The 15,126-nt window shown below is 40.5% G+C and overlaps 2 protein-coding genes across 5 annotated transcripts in view; one reads left to right on the forward strand and one right to left on the reverse strand.

Annotated features, from left to right (window-relative positions):
• The window catches only part of rpl27a (ribosomal protein L27a), a 4,353-nt gene extending 2,952 nt beyond the window's left edge, over nt 1–1,401 (reverse strand). Inside the window, exons 1-3 of the mRNA XM_037978150.1 lie at nt 1,313–1,401; nt 644–707; nt 476–551 (exon numbers count right to left, since the gene is read on the reverse strand). Of these exons, the coding sequence (XP_037834078.1) occupies nt 476–551; nt 644–707; nt 1,313–1,315 (143 nt within the window). The 5' untranslated portion in view covers nt 1,316–1,401. The remainder of the gene's footprint in view (nt 1–475; nt 552–643; nt 708–1,312) is intronic.
• A 3,091-nt stretch (nt 1,402–4,492) lies between these two features.
• LOC108248193 (tripartite motif-containing protein 66) lies at nt 4,493–14,045 on the forward strand. 4 transcript variants are annotated; one of them, XM_025010737.2, is made up of 10 exons: nt 4,493–4,950; nt 7,125–7,313; nt 7,566–7,751; nt 7,907–8,025; nt 9,725–9,905; nt 9,982–10,553; nt 10,737–10,833; nt 11,471–11,545; nt 11,826–11,978; nt 13,498–14,045. In XM_025010737.2, exons 3-10 carry the CDS (start codon nt 7,584–7,586, stop codon nt 13,678–13,680), a joined length of 1,548 nt encoding a protein of 515 aa, XP_024866505.1. In that variant the 5' UTR covers nt 4,493–4,950; nt 7,125–7,313; nt 7,566–7,583; the 3' UTR covers nt 13,681–14,045. The 4 variants fall into 4 exon arrangements, with proteins under 4 accessions (XP_024866505.1, XP_024866503.1, XP_037833992.1 ...); XM_025010735.2 differs by having other exon boundaries at nt 4,495–4,950; nt 10,710–10,833; XM_025010736.2 differs by having other exon boundaries at nt 4,496–4,950; nt 9,985–10,553; nt 10,710–10,833.
• Nucleotides 14,046–15,126: the final 1,081 nt, after the last annotated feature.

A 15,126-nucleotide genomic window follows, 5' to 3' on the forward strand; every position in this document is an offset into this window, starting at 1 on the left:
TAAAACTGTAAATAAAAGCAAGTGACAGGAAGAGTCAAGATACTTCTACCATACTGAATACATTCTGTCAAACACAGAAACAAAGATATTTGTAACAAAAAGAAAAACAGTACACCAATGATTTTGTGAGGCGTTGATCAATGAAAGTTTAAACAGCTCTACATATGAAGAACAGACCATTTCTGATCTTGGTGTTAGATAGAAGGTATTTTCAAACCAAATTTATCTAGTTTGCTCAAACTCTATTTATTTTTATCATATACCCATTAAGAGACTTCATCTTTGTCTCAATTGGACCTTCATGGTTAAACAAATAAACACAGTCTTTCACAACATCAAGACTCACCAATACAGACAAACATGTATTTATCCATTTTTATTAAACCATAAAGGTCCCGTTGAGGCACAGCACCTGCTCCTTCAAGGAGTCCTAATTAAGATATGACACACAACCACCAATGAAACATCCACTTACTATTTATCAAAGTTGATTCTGTGGTGATGCATGCCACCAGCGTTACCACGGCCTCCAGGATGCTTCCTGTGCTTGCCTGCGGGATGGACAAGCTGCTGTTCAGGACATCTCCACCTTTTACCGCCACCAAAGCCTCAGCTGAACCAAAACCATGTTGTTTCTACTCACCAACACGACCATGCCCGTGGCTGACGTGTCCTCGGAGTTTCCTGGTCTTAGACTTCTTGGTAGGCTGTAAAAATACAGGTTTGGTTACAAACACACACAGACACATTATGTAGGACCTAAGCTTAGCTAAAGAGGCTAACTGGCTACACGAAGTCCGTCCTGATTAGTTTGAATGCGGAGCAGCTCCAGCTACAATACACCGAATTTAATTAAAACATGACATGTTTGGCTTCTTAAAGGCTGACTTTACTTTATATTGATCATAGATATTTGCACACTGGCTAAGATCTTAGAGGCTAAAGGTAACTCATCCCATAACCTGTAATGCTGATAACATTAAAAACCCACTGCTGAGAGGATGAACCTTCAGGATTGTTATTAGTTAAACAACCAAAGTAGCTCAGTCAATGCGAATCAAATATAATATTTTACAGGAAAAACCTGAGCTGACTGCTACAGCGAAGGCCTCAGACAGCCCAGCTACCGAAGAGTACACCGCTCATAAATGTCCATAGTTCGGAGAAAAAATCCGAAATAACACTCAAAGATTGTACGTGACAGATACGTGTGCTGTAAAACTCTGTGAAATGACAAAATTCAAATAAACGAACGAGGATGGGAGCAGATTTGGCCTCTTTTCGATACACGGGGTTGAGTGATAGCACCTACCATCTTGGAGGCCAGTTGAAAGAGGAACGAGATTAGGAAACATCGCGGTTTTGTGCGAGACTTGACTCGGCGTGCCGACAAACACACAGCGGCCCCTGGCGGAGGAGAGTGGGAATTACACTGTTTTTTTTTTAAAATGCTTTATTTGGGTAAATGCAGAATACAACTTAATATATAACAGTACAAAGAACATAATAACAGTCAAACAAAAACTGAGACAGCCAGGGGTGATCAAATGAAGATATGCAAAGACTCACATATTGAGATTGTCCTTATAGCCTTTCCATTATTGGAGTCAGTTATAGAATTGAAGTAAAGTTCCATATCTTTAATAAAAAAAGAAAAACAAGGGGTCTTATTAATAAATTTACACTTATGGATATGAAATTTAGCAAAAAGTAGTAGAAGGTTTATTATAAAAAATTGTTTATCGTTTTTTCTATCAAAATTATAAAAGCAAAGTAAAACATTATCCCAGCATAAGGAGAAATTCTTCAATATACGGTTGATGATAAATCCACTGAAATCAGACCAAAATCTTTTTGTAAAGGGGCAGAGCCAAAAGAGATGTGTTACAGTTTCTGGATGTCCCTCACAGAAACTGCAATTAACGTTTATATCTTTTTTNAAATTTTAACATATAGTGTTTACACTGTGTGGTGTGTGGCGAGTTTACACAGAACAACCACCAGAGTGACAAAAAATACAGTATCTGATGAGCGGGAAGTCTACCTGTTTGAACCACTGACTGTGAAACATAAACAAATTAATAAGATGTACCTCAGTTTGTCATAGGTTAAAATGATTTAAATCGCTGTTAAAGTAACCAGCAGCCTGACCTTTTAAAGATGGATGTCAGGTCTTTTAAACACCAGTGTTTTGAGTTGTCTCCTACATCTTGTAAGTAATGATTTTTCTCTTCCCTGGATAAAAGAACTTTAAATGGCAGCAATATTTGTTTGCAGGCTAAAGCAAATGAAATTATATGGCGTGCACTTTAAAAATGACCCTTGGTTAATGTCATTTGGTTTTATTTGATTTTATTGGGGCAAGTGAGGATGCTTCTGCCTGTTTCTGTGTGCGTGTCTGCAGTGTTGGCAGACTATATCTTGAAATTTTCAGAAAGTCATAAACAGGCGAACATTCGCTCACGTCGAGATGGTTGCCACAGCCAGCTGGCCTTAGCAAACACAAACATGGCTTTGAACTGGTCACATTTACAGATGTCAAGCTAAAATCTGGTGTTTCAGTAGCTGATATTCACACATACACCGAGGGCTAACAGACTGAATGAGATCTTGCAGGATCATGTGACAAAGTGCAAAGCATTCTTTTTAAATTTGACCAAAGAATGACATCATTCTTCAATGTAAGACAGCCTTAATCTAAAAACCAGGGCATGAAAAGTGGAGGGTAATGTGCTTTCCTTCAAATAAACTATGCTTTTTTAATTTGTTTAATGTGTTTGAGTTTGTTAAACTTGGATTGTATAAGTTACCCTTCTTAACTTCAATTTAAAACTCAAACTGAAGGACTCTAAATGACTTATAACCCTAATAGCACGAATGGTTGTCTGACACTGCACGAAAGGTCTTTATGAAAATTTTAAAGTTCAAAAATGAAGCCACAATATCTTGTTTTCAGACGCCGATGGATTTTTGGCCCCACAGTCTCCCCACGTCTACGTGTTTTTGAACTATTAAAGAGCTAACTGAAACTAAAAGTATTAAAAAATGAACATTTTAAATATAGCAGCGAGGTAACAACGAGGTGAATCAACAGGCGAGCATATGGAAAAATTCAGATTTTTCATTTTAAGTCCCATTTGTTATTGAGCCTACAGGGAGCGCTCCTGCTACTTTGCCTTCAACTTCTGCATCCTGTGTCCATATATATATATATATATATATATATATATATATATAGCTAATGCTTCACATTTGCCCACAAATATTTCAGCAAAACACAGCGCAAAACACTGCAGTGAAGTTAGTTTTAAGTTGGATTCCCGTCCCTAAGTGAACCACCGTGCGTGAGAGAAGGGGCCGGCAGAGAACGGCTGGCCGACATTAGCGTTCCTGTTTCGGGTCAGCTGTGAGCTAGACGCCGCTAACTCCGCGGAGCGCGAAAATCCAATATCCAACTTAAAACAAACTTCACTGCTGTCGCAAACCAGTTTCCTACCCAGCTGCATGAGAGTGGGGGGAAGCTGTTTTGAACGTCCTGCAATGTAATCATCAAACATAAACACATCGACAAACACTTTGTGTCTGCAAAACGTGAGGAGAGCTGCAGATGAGGGACAATCCAGAAATGGTCATGAATGTCAGTTTATAAGCTATCAAAGTTCTCAAATAAAGCACCTTTTAAGAATGTTAATGTTTGTTGATAATTATCCTATAAAATTAGTAAGTATTTTTGGTTTATATATTAAAAGTTATGTTTTTTTATTGATTTTAGTTTTAAAAAATCTCAACTTTTCATTGCAACTTTTAGGAAAATGCCCCGCGAAATCAGGCATTTTAGCCCGCAGCAATCACAAAAAATGCCCGCGAAACCCTGGAGGGACTGATATACATATAGATAGATAGGTAGATGAAGTCAGTATTTACACTGTGAAAAGTGTCTGTAAAAATTATAGCAGAAGACTTTTAAACTGTTAAAGACAATTAAATTAAAAAAGTATGATACTGTAATATATATGGTAAATACTACAAATCAAGAAAAAGCCCATTGCTTTGAGTTTTAGTTTTAATTTGTTGAAAAAGCATTAATTAAATTTGGTGTGTTTGCGTGCCTGTCTGTTAGCAAAATATCTCATGAACCACTGGATGGATTTGAATGAAACTCTCAGAAGGTAATCATTGGATGTACATCTTTGACTGATTAACATGTGGAGTCAGTTCAATTCAAGATGGCTGTCACAGCTAAATGACCTTAGAAGACACATAATGACTAAAACTGATATTGACCTAAAATTTGGTGTGATTGTAGCTTAGAGTCATCCCCAACATTTACTCAGAGTACTACACATTGTGAGACATCCTTGCTTAAAACTTTAGCATAAACTGTTGGAGGAAACCTTGTTTGTCTGTTAGCAAAATATCCCAAAAGCACTGGGTGAAACCTAATGAGACTATCAGCAAGTAATCACTGGATGTACGTCTGCAATTGGTTAACTTCTGGAGTGAACCAAATTCAAGATGGCTGCCACAGCTAATCACCATTAGCCAACACAAAAGTGGCCATAACTTAGTTAATTTGACAGATATGAAGCTACAGTTTGATGCGGCGGTCGATGGAAGTTGTTTACAACACATTCTCTGTGCAGCCTTTAGCCACTGGAGTCAACGGCTAAAAAGGAAAGGAAGGTTTAAAATAATACACGCATAGACAACCCATCAGGGTCCAGGTTTTATGTTTGTGTTTTCCATGGGAGGCTATCAGGAGCAGTCAGAGCTGATTTACATGAAGAAGGCCCGTTATTCAAAGTTCCCTTTACAGAGTGTAACTTCTCATTGGACAGAACTTCAGAGAGTCATCAGAGTTTCAGTGTCTGATCTCCTTCAGCCTCCGAGAGCCACATCAGTCAGAAGTGTCTGATTCCACTGTCGGTGGGCTTCAGCGTCATCGAACCTGTGAGTAGGATTTCTTTAAGCTTGGATAAATTTGAGCTTTTAAAGCATGTCCAGGTCGTGCTACACTCAACTTCTTACTTTGCTTAATTACGAGTTTCGTTTCTTGCTTTCTCGCCAAGAAGAAGAACTCTTAGACAAGTCTGCAACTCTGACACAACACTGTCCTGAGCAGAAAGCGAGGCCCCCTGCAACAGACGTTTTAAGATGGATGTGAGGAATTTCAGAAAAGGCAAAATGGTGGCGGTTGGACGTGGGTCAGTGCATCTCAGTAACAGGTGTCAGATACATTGGGGGTGGGGGCAAAATTGAAAACTTGGTCCTAGCCCAGGGCCAGTCTCGATCAAATTTTAATTGAAAACAAAAACAAATTAACCCTGGTTTTAGATGTGATATGTCAAATCATTCATGTAGAAATATCAACTACCTCTTCCCTGTGACAAATTACATAGAATTTAGAACGAACATGCTTTAATGAACAGAAAAAAACAGATGAAACTTAAAAAAAGATGCATCATTAGCATTCATTTCTTATGCCTTCTCATGAATTTTTCTTAACTGAAACAGCTAAAACGCCACCAACAAAAATCCACACACAGCTACCAGAAAAAAAAAAAAAAAACAGAAAAACACATACATTAAAGCAGACTCGCTGTCACTCTGATGCACAATAACTCTTTGTTAACAAGAGTTAGATCGGTCCCGTTTTGATGTACCTTGCTGCTTTTTCCACGTCAAAATCAAGGATTACTGAGTAACTGGCTTCAAAGTAACTGTGACGAGAAGACGTCACTAATTAGACTCAGTTTCTGAATCAAAACGACAAGTAACAGAGACTCGGTCTGTCACAAACCATAGGGCCAGATCTAATAAAATTTAAATGCCAAATACAAAGTTACCAAGGGGCTGGATCTGGCCCGCAGGCCTTCAGTTTGACACGCGCTTCACATCATTCAATGCATTGTTTCAACTTAAAACGGTCTTCAGGTTCTGCAAGGTGTTTCTATCATATAGTTTGGTCTATGTAAACTGCGTGGAGCACAGTGGGAAGCTTAGTGTATCGCCTGAGAACACATCAGCAGGCTGAACGGTTAGCTCTTTCTTCGGTTTCGCCTTTCCTCTTCCTTTTGCCTTGTCGAGCTGAATTCCATGAGTATCTTTCCCCTCATGAGGAAATTACCAAAATAAAGGCATACTTAGTTAGTTGCAACAGTCAACCAGGGAATATTTTGACCCTTACTCGCTAACTAGTCACCCATCCTAACTCTAGAAAACTGTTTTAGTCACACCAGCTACCATTTTTGCTGCTCTGCAACTAGTTTACTTGTTACTACCATACGTAATGAACAAAAGGACAAAAGGGATTTAACTAACTGACTAGTAAAAGCTTTTGGGTTGTCTTGTTAACACGTACAGCTAATTTAATTGTTCAAGTCAACCAGTATTTTGAGGCTTACACATGAAACATTGTTTTTGCCACAGCATTTAACTAGTAAAGTCAAAACAACTTTACCTTGTCAACTAGTGAAAATTTTAGACTGTACTAGTTGACTTGGTAAGGTTTTAGATCACACTAGCCAACTAGTGTGTACCTTTGACAGCCACCGTTTGTACTAGTAGGCAACATTTGTTTTGACTAGGTAACATATTAAGGTTTTTGTTGCACTTTAGTTAACCAACCCCACACAGTAGTTAACTAGTTTGGACCAGTGCGCCAATAAGCCACAAAGTTGAGACTTTTTGGGCCATTAGTGCGACACTTTGGCTGACTAGTACGACTTCTGCTCTGACTAGTTGGACAAAGTGAGTCTACTGTGTTGGTCAACCAGTATGTTCAACCAGTCCACAAAGATGTCGGACTAGTGTAGTTAGTGGAGAGAAGTCACAAACTAGTAAAGGAGTAAATGATGCCTGACCTCAGGGATGTTGAATTAATGCTCAAAGGGCTTGCCATACAGCCCTACACTGAAACACCTGTCTCCTAGCTGTCAAAACCCTGTTACAGAAGCAGAGGTTTCGCCTTTACTGACATTATTTAGATGCTCATTTGCCGCAGAGTTAGTTATCGCCTCTTTAGTAACTTTGGACGTGTTTTGCAAGCAAGGACAAACTATTTCCTCCTCTGTAATCACCTCATCTGATGGAAACACTTGCTTGTTGTGACTCTCGATGAACAGGACTGTAATGTCAGGGGACCGAGGCTGAGTGAGCTCTCCACCAATCGGATGGTTTCTCTCCCCCTTGACGCTGGACACATGGAACAGTGCCAATCCCTCTCCTCCTCAGCTCACACTTACCTGAAGACTCGCACGCCTGGATTTCTGGAGCTGGCTTCTGGGTTTTAGATTCCTTTGGTTCAAACTCAGGTGAAGTACTTCCATGATTTGGTTAAATTTCTACTAGATGATAGTAATTTGTTACTATATGGGAATCTTTGTGACATTAGCTTTAATTTTAGCCTTTTTAGAGCAGAATGTCAACTAAATCTTTGTCAAATGACTGACTGGTGGTGGGGGTTCTGTTTGTCTTGACTTAGCAGTTTTGCTGTCAAACAAGAGCTTCTTCTATGTTTTCTCTCCTGTTTCTTTTTTTTTTCTTTTTTTTCTTTGAACCCCAAGAGGCCCGATCTCCTGGCGATGGCAGGCTTGACTCACGGGTGCCATGGCAACTTTCCACAAAGACAAGCCGCCCCATTTCCACAGGGAGTCAGGTGCAGAGCACAGCTGACACAGGAGGCCGTGTCGCTGGAGACGGGTCCGAATCTGGCACCTGCAGCAGAGGAGATGCCCGGCCCTGCAGAACACGTAACACGCATTTTTAAACCCAGTTTTGGCATTCAGAAAGAGGGTTTACTGCAGCAGGTCGTAGAGAGGAGAAGGACTTGAGTAGATTTAACAGAAAGACGGGTTTAGTGATGTTAACGCTGAGGTTTTATTTTCAAAACATAAAAAAAAAATAGATCACAGGTTCTGGATTCTGCGAGCTGGGAAAAGAGCCAAACGGGTCCTGCTCCCCATCCTCCGGGAAAGTGGAAAATCTCCCTGATCAGAGTGTGAAAGCATTACTGAGCAGAATAAGGTAAAAACACAGAAGGGCTTCATATTTAAAGGAAAAGGTTGGCATTTTGGGAAAAGGTTACAGCACAGTTGTTAAATGTTTCCGTACAGGAGCGCGGTGCAGGAAGAGGAAACTGTAGAAGCTGCAGGATAGGTTGGCTCTTACAAAGTTACAGATTATTACATAAAATCACAACAGACACTTCTGAAAGCTTGATATTTTGGGCTGCACATACTAACAAAATGAGTTAAAGAGATATTACAACTATATTAAGTGGAGGTTTTATGGAAAAGTTATGGTCTAATTAAAAACAAACAAACAGATAAATACTGACTATTTCTGACTGACGAGCTCAAAGTGGGTCACGGCCATCTTAAAACAACCTAAATGTCTAAATTTTCACAGTGGTTCATGCAGTCACTATACATTGTCTAGACAAGCTGCAGTCATTTCTCAGTACAAAGTCTTTCATATAGAATTCTATGGCAATTAGCAAGGGCAAATTGGGACAGCAGCAGCTAGCTGTAGCACTTTATGTGCAGCCTGGGGGCATTTCCCACAGATTCGTCGTATTCTTTCTGCTGAAATAACAACATAACGTGAAATTAACGGCAATATAATGTTTTGAAAAAATGGCGTTTGAACCACTGAAAAAGATTGGAGTTGTTCTCAGACAGGAAAATCTGCTTTGGACATGGGGTTTGTTCAAACAGGTTTGACAAGTTAGTAGCTTGTCAAAAGCAGAAGCAAAAAGCAAAATAAGATCATTTTATTGGAGAAATGATCTCCAATAAAAGGACCAAAAGGATGGTCTTTTTGGTCCATCCTTGTAAATGATGTTTTGTGTAGCCTCATGCAACATTTTGAGAACTTGTGAATATTTTTCAAGCTAAATCTCAGCTACCAGTGCACCAGATTTGCACTCAGTATCTGCAAAATTATGAGTTGTAGCCATTTTTGCATTCACTAAGGTTCCTTTGCATCACTAAAATCCATTCACTGGTTCATTAGATATTTTGCTAACCCAACAGATATACCAGCGCGCACACGGACAGACACAGGCAAAAACAATGTTGCCTTGTTGCCATCAGCAGAGGGTGATGTAAGTTTTACATCCCCGTCATTTATTTTGACAGAAATATTATTGACATTCCTGTTAGGACTGACCCCAGGCTACACAGGAAGTGCTACAGCTAGCTGCTGCTGCTGTTGCATGCGGTTCTAAATAACCATAGAATTCTTTGTATAACCACGTAAGGAAAATAATGTGAACCTTTATCAAATAGGGTTTGGGCTGAATTTATAGCTGTAGACATTAGGTGGCAGCAGAGAGCTAGTGTGCTTATTTCTCGTGTTGCTATGCAAAGTACACGTGATGGAAAAATATATGTTGCCTGTAAAAATCACCCACTGTAGTATAAACTAAAACCATAGCTGTGGTTTTTATTGGTTTAATGTTTAGCCTATGCCTAAATGTTCAAGCTAAATCATAACAAAACAAACTGTGGATGTTTGTAGTTGTTGGCTTTGTTTCTAATCGCCTCCAAACACTAAATCCATCATCAGTTCAAATGTCAAACTGTTACTCATGCTGCAGATTTCAGGTAAACTCCCTTTCCCACTGATCAGAAATGATCTTATTGATGTTCTCTGAGTTTCTGACGTGACTCACTGTTGAGATGGCTCGAAGACCCATGTGGCTTTTAAATTGTTTTCACAGTATTCACCCAGAAGCCCAGAGGATTCTGGGCAATTCCTCCGTTGCTGTGGTGAGCCTGGAGCGACTGAACTTCCAGGCTGCGTCCTTATCGTGTCTCCAACCCGTTGTGTCTCTGGTGCGGCTGCCCTGCCAACCCCAAGCCGAGCTCCAACAGGATGTGTCTTTAAACTGTCCTCACCAGGTACAGAAACAAAAGACAAAAAGAAACAGGAGCTCAGTCGTCTTATTCTTCTTATCTGTGACTTGATCTCTGTTAGCAGAATGGATTCAGTCCGATCGGGGAAGATATTCTGGAGATAAAGGAAGATGCAGTCAGGTGCGAGGCAGCTGAGTCCCCTGCAGAAGGTACACCCACATCGTGGACTGAACCGTACTGTCCCGAAGGCTCCTCGTTCGACGAGCCGGAACAAGACTCAGGCTTTGACTGCGACTCGAATCCAGATCAGCCGTACATCCTGTTCGACTCCGGGTCGGATGATGAGAAAAGCGACCCAGAAACGTTTTACCTGGACCCAGATCCGGAGCAGGCCGTGGTGATCGAACTGGATCCGGAAACAGAAGTGGATCAGGACCGTTGCCTGGAGCTGGACGATGAGTCTGACCCCAAATGCGAGGAGGATGCTGTTCAAGCGGAGCACAATGAAGATCAAGCACCGGATCTTTGGTGCTCAGTCAAACAGGAGCCTGAAGCTGGAGCGGGAACCGAAGAGATGGAGAGTGAGGATTTTTGTGCCGTTTGTCTGAACGGAGGAGATCTGCTCTGCTGCGACCGCTGTCCAAAAGTCTACCACCTGTCCTGTCATATACCTCGTCTCATCAGTTTCCCACTGTGAGTACTGTGTGAACACAGCTAAGTGCAGGTGCTGAACCTTAGGCTGGGTGTGTACCCATGTATGGTGACAGTTTCTGATCAAAGGAAAAGGACATTTAAGTTCTGTGTGTTTTTATTTCATTTTATTTTTTCCATGATTTGGTGATAAACCAGAGGCGACTGGGTGTGTACAATGTGTAGATCTGACCAGGAGCCTGCTCAAGCCTACGCCTGCGAGAACATGCACTCCTGTGGGACGGTCAAAGTGCCTTACACGCTGTCTGACCAGGACCAGAGGGTGAGGTGGAAAGCCATCAGTTTGTCTCTTAACCCATAGTTTAAAGTAAAAGACGTTTCTGTTATTGCAGTACGATAATTCAAGATCTCTTCTAATTCTGGACTCTGTGAGAGAATGAAGCCTGTACCTCACTGAGCTGAAAACACACCAATTTTCCCCTGGAGTCCCATTGAATTGGTAGATGTTTACGTACATATGTAACTGTGAAGAAATTACAACGATTGTGCAACACTCCTGTAAATGGCGTGCAATTATTAATTTAATTATATTCCCGTTTCTGTGTCCAAGAGGCAGACTTTGGTTTTGATAGGTTGTCAAACGCACCCAAAGTTGTCTCACATTTCTTGCACTTTCTGAATCACGGAAACTAGATTTAGAAGGGTTTCAGAGGCCTGCGACCCACAAAACTTTTCGAACGTATTCAAAATTCCAGCGGCATGAATGCGGCTTGCAAGGAAATTTAGAAGAAATGCAAACGTTTTGAGACATTTTAGAGATACCCTCGCGAATGCCGTTCACAATTTGTCGCCAACAGCGAGATACTGGCTTAACAAAGAATGTTTTCATGGTGTGAAATGAAACTTTTCATTTTTTTTCATGATCTCATTGAGTTTTTTTGTTACTTTTGTCTCTGCAGAGGTGTGAGAAGTTGACTCTGCTGATGTACTGTCACACGCTCAGCGCTCCGTTTCATGAACCTGTCAGCCCCCTGGTCAGTCCAACTGATTCACTTAAACATTCATCTACAGCCTCACATTTTAAAGGCCGACTTATAAAGCATAGTGTTTTCACATAAATAGTATGAATATAAGATACCCCTCTGGGCAAATATGTTAAATTATGACTGAGGTAAAACATAGTACAGTGCTATGACCATACTTGTTTTTAAAAACCTTCCCAAGGTGGGTTGTGGATAAACTCACATACATAAATGTTGTTAAAAATAACACCATTTGCTCCTTCCCTATATAATCATTCTTAATGTTCTCCAGGCCCGCAACTACTACCAGATCATCAAGAGGCCCATTGACTTGTCAGTCATCCGACGGAAACTGGACAAGAGCAACACCCTTCATTACTTCACAGCAGAGCAGTTTGTCGACGACGTCCTGCTGATGTTCAAAAACTGTGCTACATTTAACTATGTAGGTGTCTCAGGACAGGCCAAGCTTTGGCTAATTCCAACATTTTTTTGATTGCGATGTGTAGCAAAAAGCTTTATGCTTCTTTCTTTCTTTATGACTGCCAGTTGTGTCCATTTGCCTGTAAATGTTAAAGACCAGAAACACTTTGATTTTGCACATACATGCAGTCATAAAAGACCGAAGCATTTTGAGCTAAATGCTAACATTAGCATGATAGACTTCAACAGTTTGAATCCTTATTTACTAATAAGGAGCAAAATAGTACTTATGGCAACCTTAAATGTTTAAGAACCTTTTTGTAAAAAGTACACATTTAGAAGTTTGTGAAGGCCTCTTTCATACTGGATTGTTCAATGTAAAAGATTTGCCATTTAACAAGGTCTTCAGGCAGTTGGTAGGAACACAGTGGATTCCCTATTCCACATGATAAAACGTGATAGGTTGTGAAAGGTTTTTGAGAATGAACAAAACTTCCATAGCGAGGTTCTGGTGGTTTTTTTCACGATGACAGTGTATCAAGGTGCTCGGAGGGGGAGGATGTCAGAATAACCATGGCCCCCATGCATCGGTGTGGCTTCCTCGTCAGGAACTTGAAGCAGAATTGGCCATGCTGGCTTCATGTCTTGGTTCCAACTGCGATTGTGACAAGGTCATGAAAACAAAGCACAGACGTGACACCCGTGTAAGTAGCATCGTGGCAGTGGGGCCCAATCCTGGTCCTGGAGGGCCACTATCCTAGCTGTTGCTCTGTTTTGACACACCTGATTTGAGTGACTGAGTGATTAACAGGCTTCTGCTGGACTTGAAGACCTGCTGAAGAGCAGAGAAACAACTAAATCATACAGGATAGTGGCTCTCCAGGACCAGGGTTGATATATGCCAGTGTATAGTGTCTTGATTTTTGAAAGGATGAATCCTAGAATGTAGACTGCCACAAGGCGCTCAAGAGCAAACATAAAGATTTATGAAACAAAATTGCTGACGTGGCAAATATCATACGATGAGGCGATAACATGGAGGAGAACCAGGAGAGTGCATAGGAGCAACAATGAACCAGCAGAGACGACGTGTAGGAAAACAGAATATATGGGCTGATGGCGTTGGAAGAAGGCGATCGATTACAAACAGGGAACAGGTGGAGATGGGCGCGACGACAAGCTGACATGGAAAAATACTGACTGAAGGAGGAATGAGATTAACACAGAGTACTGACTGAACAAACATGATCACACAGAAAACCTAAACACAATCAAAAAACAACCAAAAACCCAGATCATGACATATAGAGGATGGTTGTATAAGGTTGTAGATCCATGTGAAAGGGGCCTAACACAACAAAGTCAAACAACAGAGTTCAAGGAATCATTTTGTGCCCGATTGGCCTAAAGTTGGCATAAGGTTTATCTGAGCAGCTTATAACAAGCAGGACACTGAAATGAAGTATTTGTGTTTGAGACTTTATGGGTTTTAATCTTTGCTGTTGTTCTTCCCTCGGCTCCTTGGCTCCTCGGCTGTGCAGCCGGACTCAGAAGTGGCCCAGGCTGGTCGAAACCTGGAGGTGTTTTTCTTGGTGAAACTGAAGGAGATTTTTCAGGACCGGACCTTCCCATCAGCCAGCCAGGACAGAACGGACAGAGCCCGGCTCCGGTGGTTCAACAGGAAGAGGAGACATGTTTTCAGCGGGAAAAAATATTACCTTTAATCTGCACGCCATTACTCTTCTTTATGTATCTCGGTAATTGAAAATTAGGCTTGTTTTTATTACTTTTTTGTGATAAGAAGTACACGTTGGGAAACTTGACAGATTTAAGATCTTGTTACACAACCTTGGATTATATTTTATATCGAATGAGACAAACACTTTACTTGGAACAAAATAATTTGTTATTTAGGATTTTACAAAAAGTTGTCAATGTAGTTCTTCTCCCTCTTTAACAGCGAGGTCAAATTTCTTTGTGAATATGTTTAATGTTTGAGCTACAAGGGTAAATTAGAGCTCAAAGTTTTTTCAAATGTTTTCATGAAGGAAAAAAAATGTTTACAGCTTTTAATAAAATTTACCTATGAGTTTGTGTCCTTCGACTTGGAACAGTTTACCAACAGTAATAAAACTAACAGTTCAGACACATATGATCGTAGAAACATCACTGGGAGAAAGTTAGACTACATGACTGAACTTAACTTTTCATATCTGCAATGATTTTTAAACAATTGTAGTTTAAAGCCACAATATCTGTCAAATATGCAATTTTTTTCAATGTTTTTGTCTATGTGTATCATCTATTTTCTTTACATCTCCTTTCCGGGTCACAGGGAGCTGGTGCCCATCTTCAGAAGTCACTGTGCGAGAGGCGGGGGGCACCCATATAATAAGCAGCAGCTTTAACATTTTGTTTTAAATCTTGGTATTAATTCTCACATTTTTCTTGTCTTAGATTATTACAAAGTTGATGTAGGAACTGTGGGCAGTAGCTGCGTTGGCACCTTTCAGAATTTCTACTAGTTTTATGCTCTGAAATAGTTAAACATCAGATTTTAGGAGGATGCTGCTGTTTCTTCAGGTTTTTCTTTGAGCTAAATGGGCCTACTGACAAACTTCTACTGTTTATATGACAGTAAACGTAACTACATCTACAATGGATTAACCTTTGGAGTCTGCCCTATTTAGGATGGCTGCCACAGCTGATCAACTTTAGTCAACAGATAAATGGATTTAACTCAGACATATATACAGATACTGAGCTAAATGTTGAGGTGGCAGCAGATGAGAATCATGAACAGTGCCAACACGCCTCGCAAGATCTCACAACATCCCAAATAAAGGTCTGACCTCCATCCCGTCTCATCATAAGATGATCTTGATCCAAAACTGTTATGGGTGATATGCATATCTTCAAGAAATTCTGGGCCTTTAGTTCTCAGTGTTTTATTTTAGTACATGTTCCTCTGAGCTGCAGCTCAGTGTAATTTATCAAACAAAATAAAGGGCAAAGAAAAGACCTCTTTAGGTAAATGATGCAGTTTTCACGTGTGCAGCTGCTTTTCGAAAATCCTCTCTGCGCTCTGAAAAAGCTGCTTTGGACCTAAGAAAAGACTTCTAAATGGGACCAAAATCTGTTGCAACCACTGACGAAATCTCCTTTGGCCC

The sequence above is a fragment of the Kryptolebias marmoratus genome, linkage group LG11 (genome assembly GCF_001649575.2).
Source record: "Kryptolebias marmoratus isolate JLee-2015 linkage group LG11, ASM164957v2, whole genome shotgun sequence".
NCBI classification, from domain to species: domain Eukaryota; kingdom Metazoa; phylum Chordata; class Actinopteri; order Cyprinodontiformes; family Rivulidae; genus Kryptolebias; species Kryptolebias marmoratus.

Bases quoted from the DNA above. Each gene is read 5' to 3' on its own strand.
- LOC108248193 (XM_037978064.1), top strand. From the start codon at position 7,584: ATGGCAGGCTTGACTCACGGGTGCCATGGCAACTTTCCACAAAGACAA. The intron at 7,752-7,906 runs GTAACACGCATT...AAAAAAAAATAG, and splicing joins TGCCCGGCCCTGCAGAACAC to ATCACAGGTTCTGGATTCTG. The intron at 10,554-10,709 runs GTGAGTACTGTG...GTGATAAACCAG, and splicing joins CGTCTCATCAGTTTCCCACT to AGGCGACTGGGTGTGTACAA.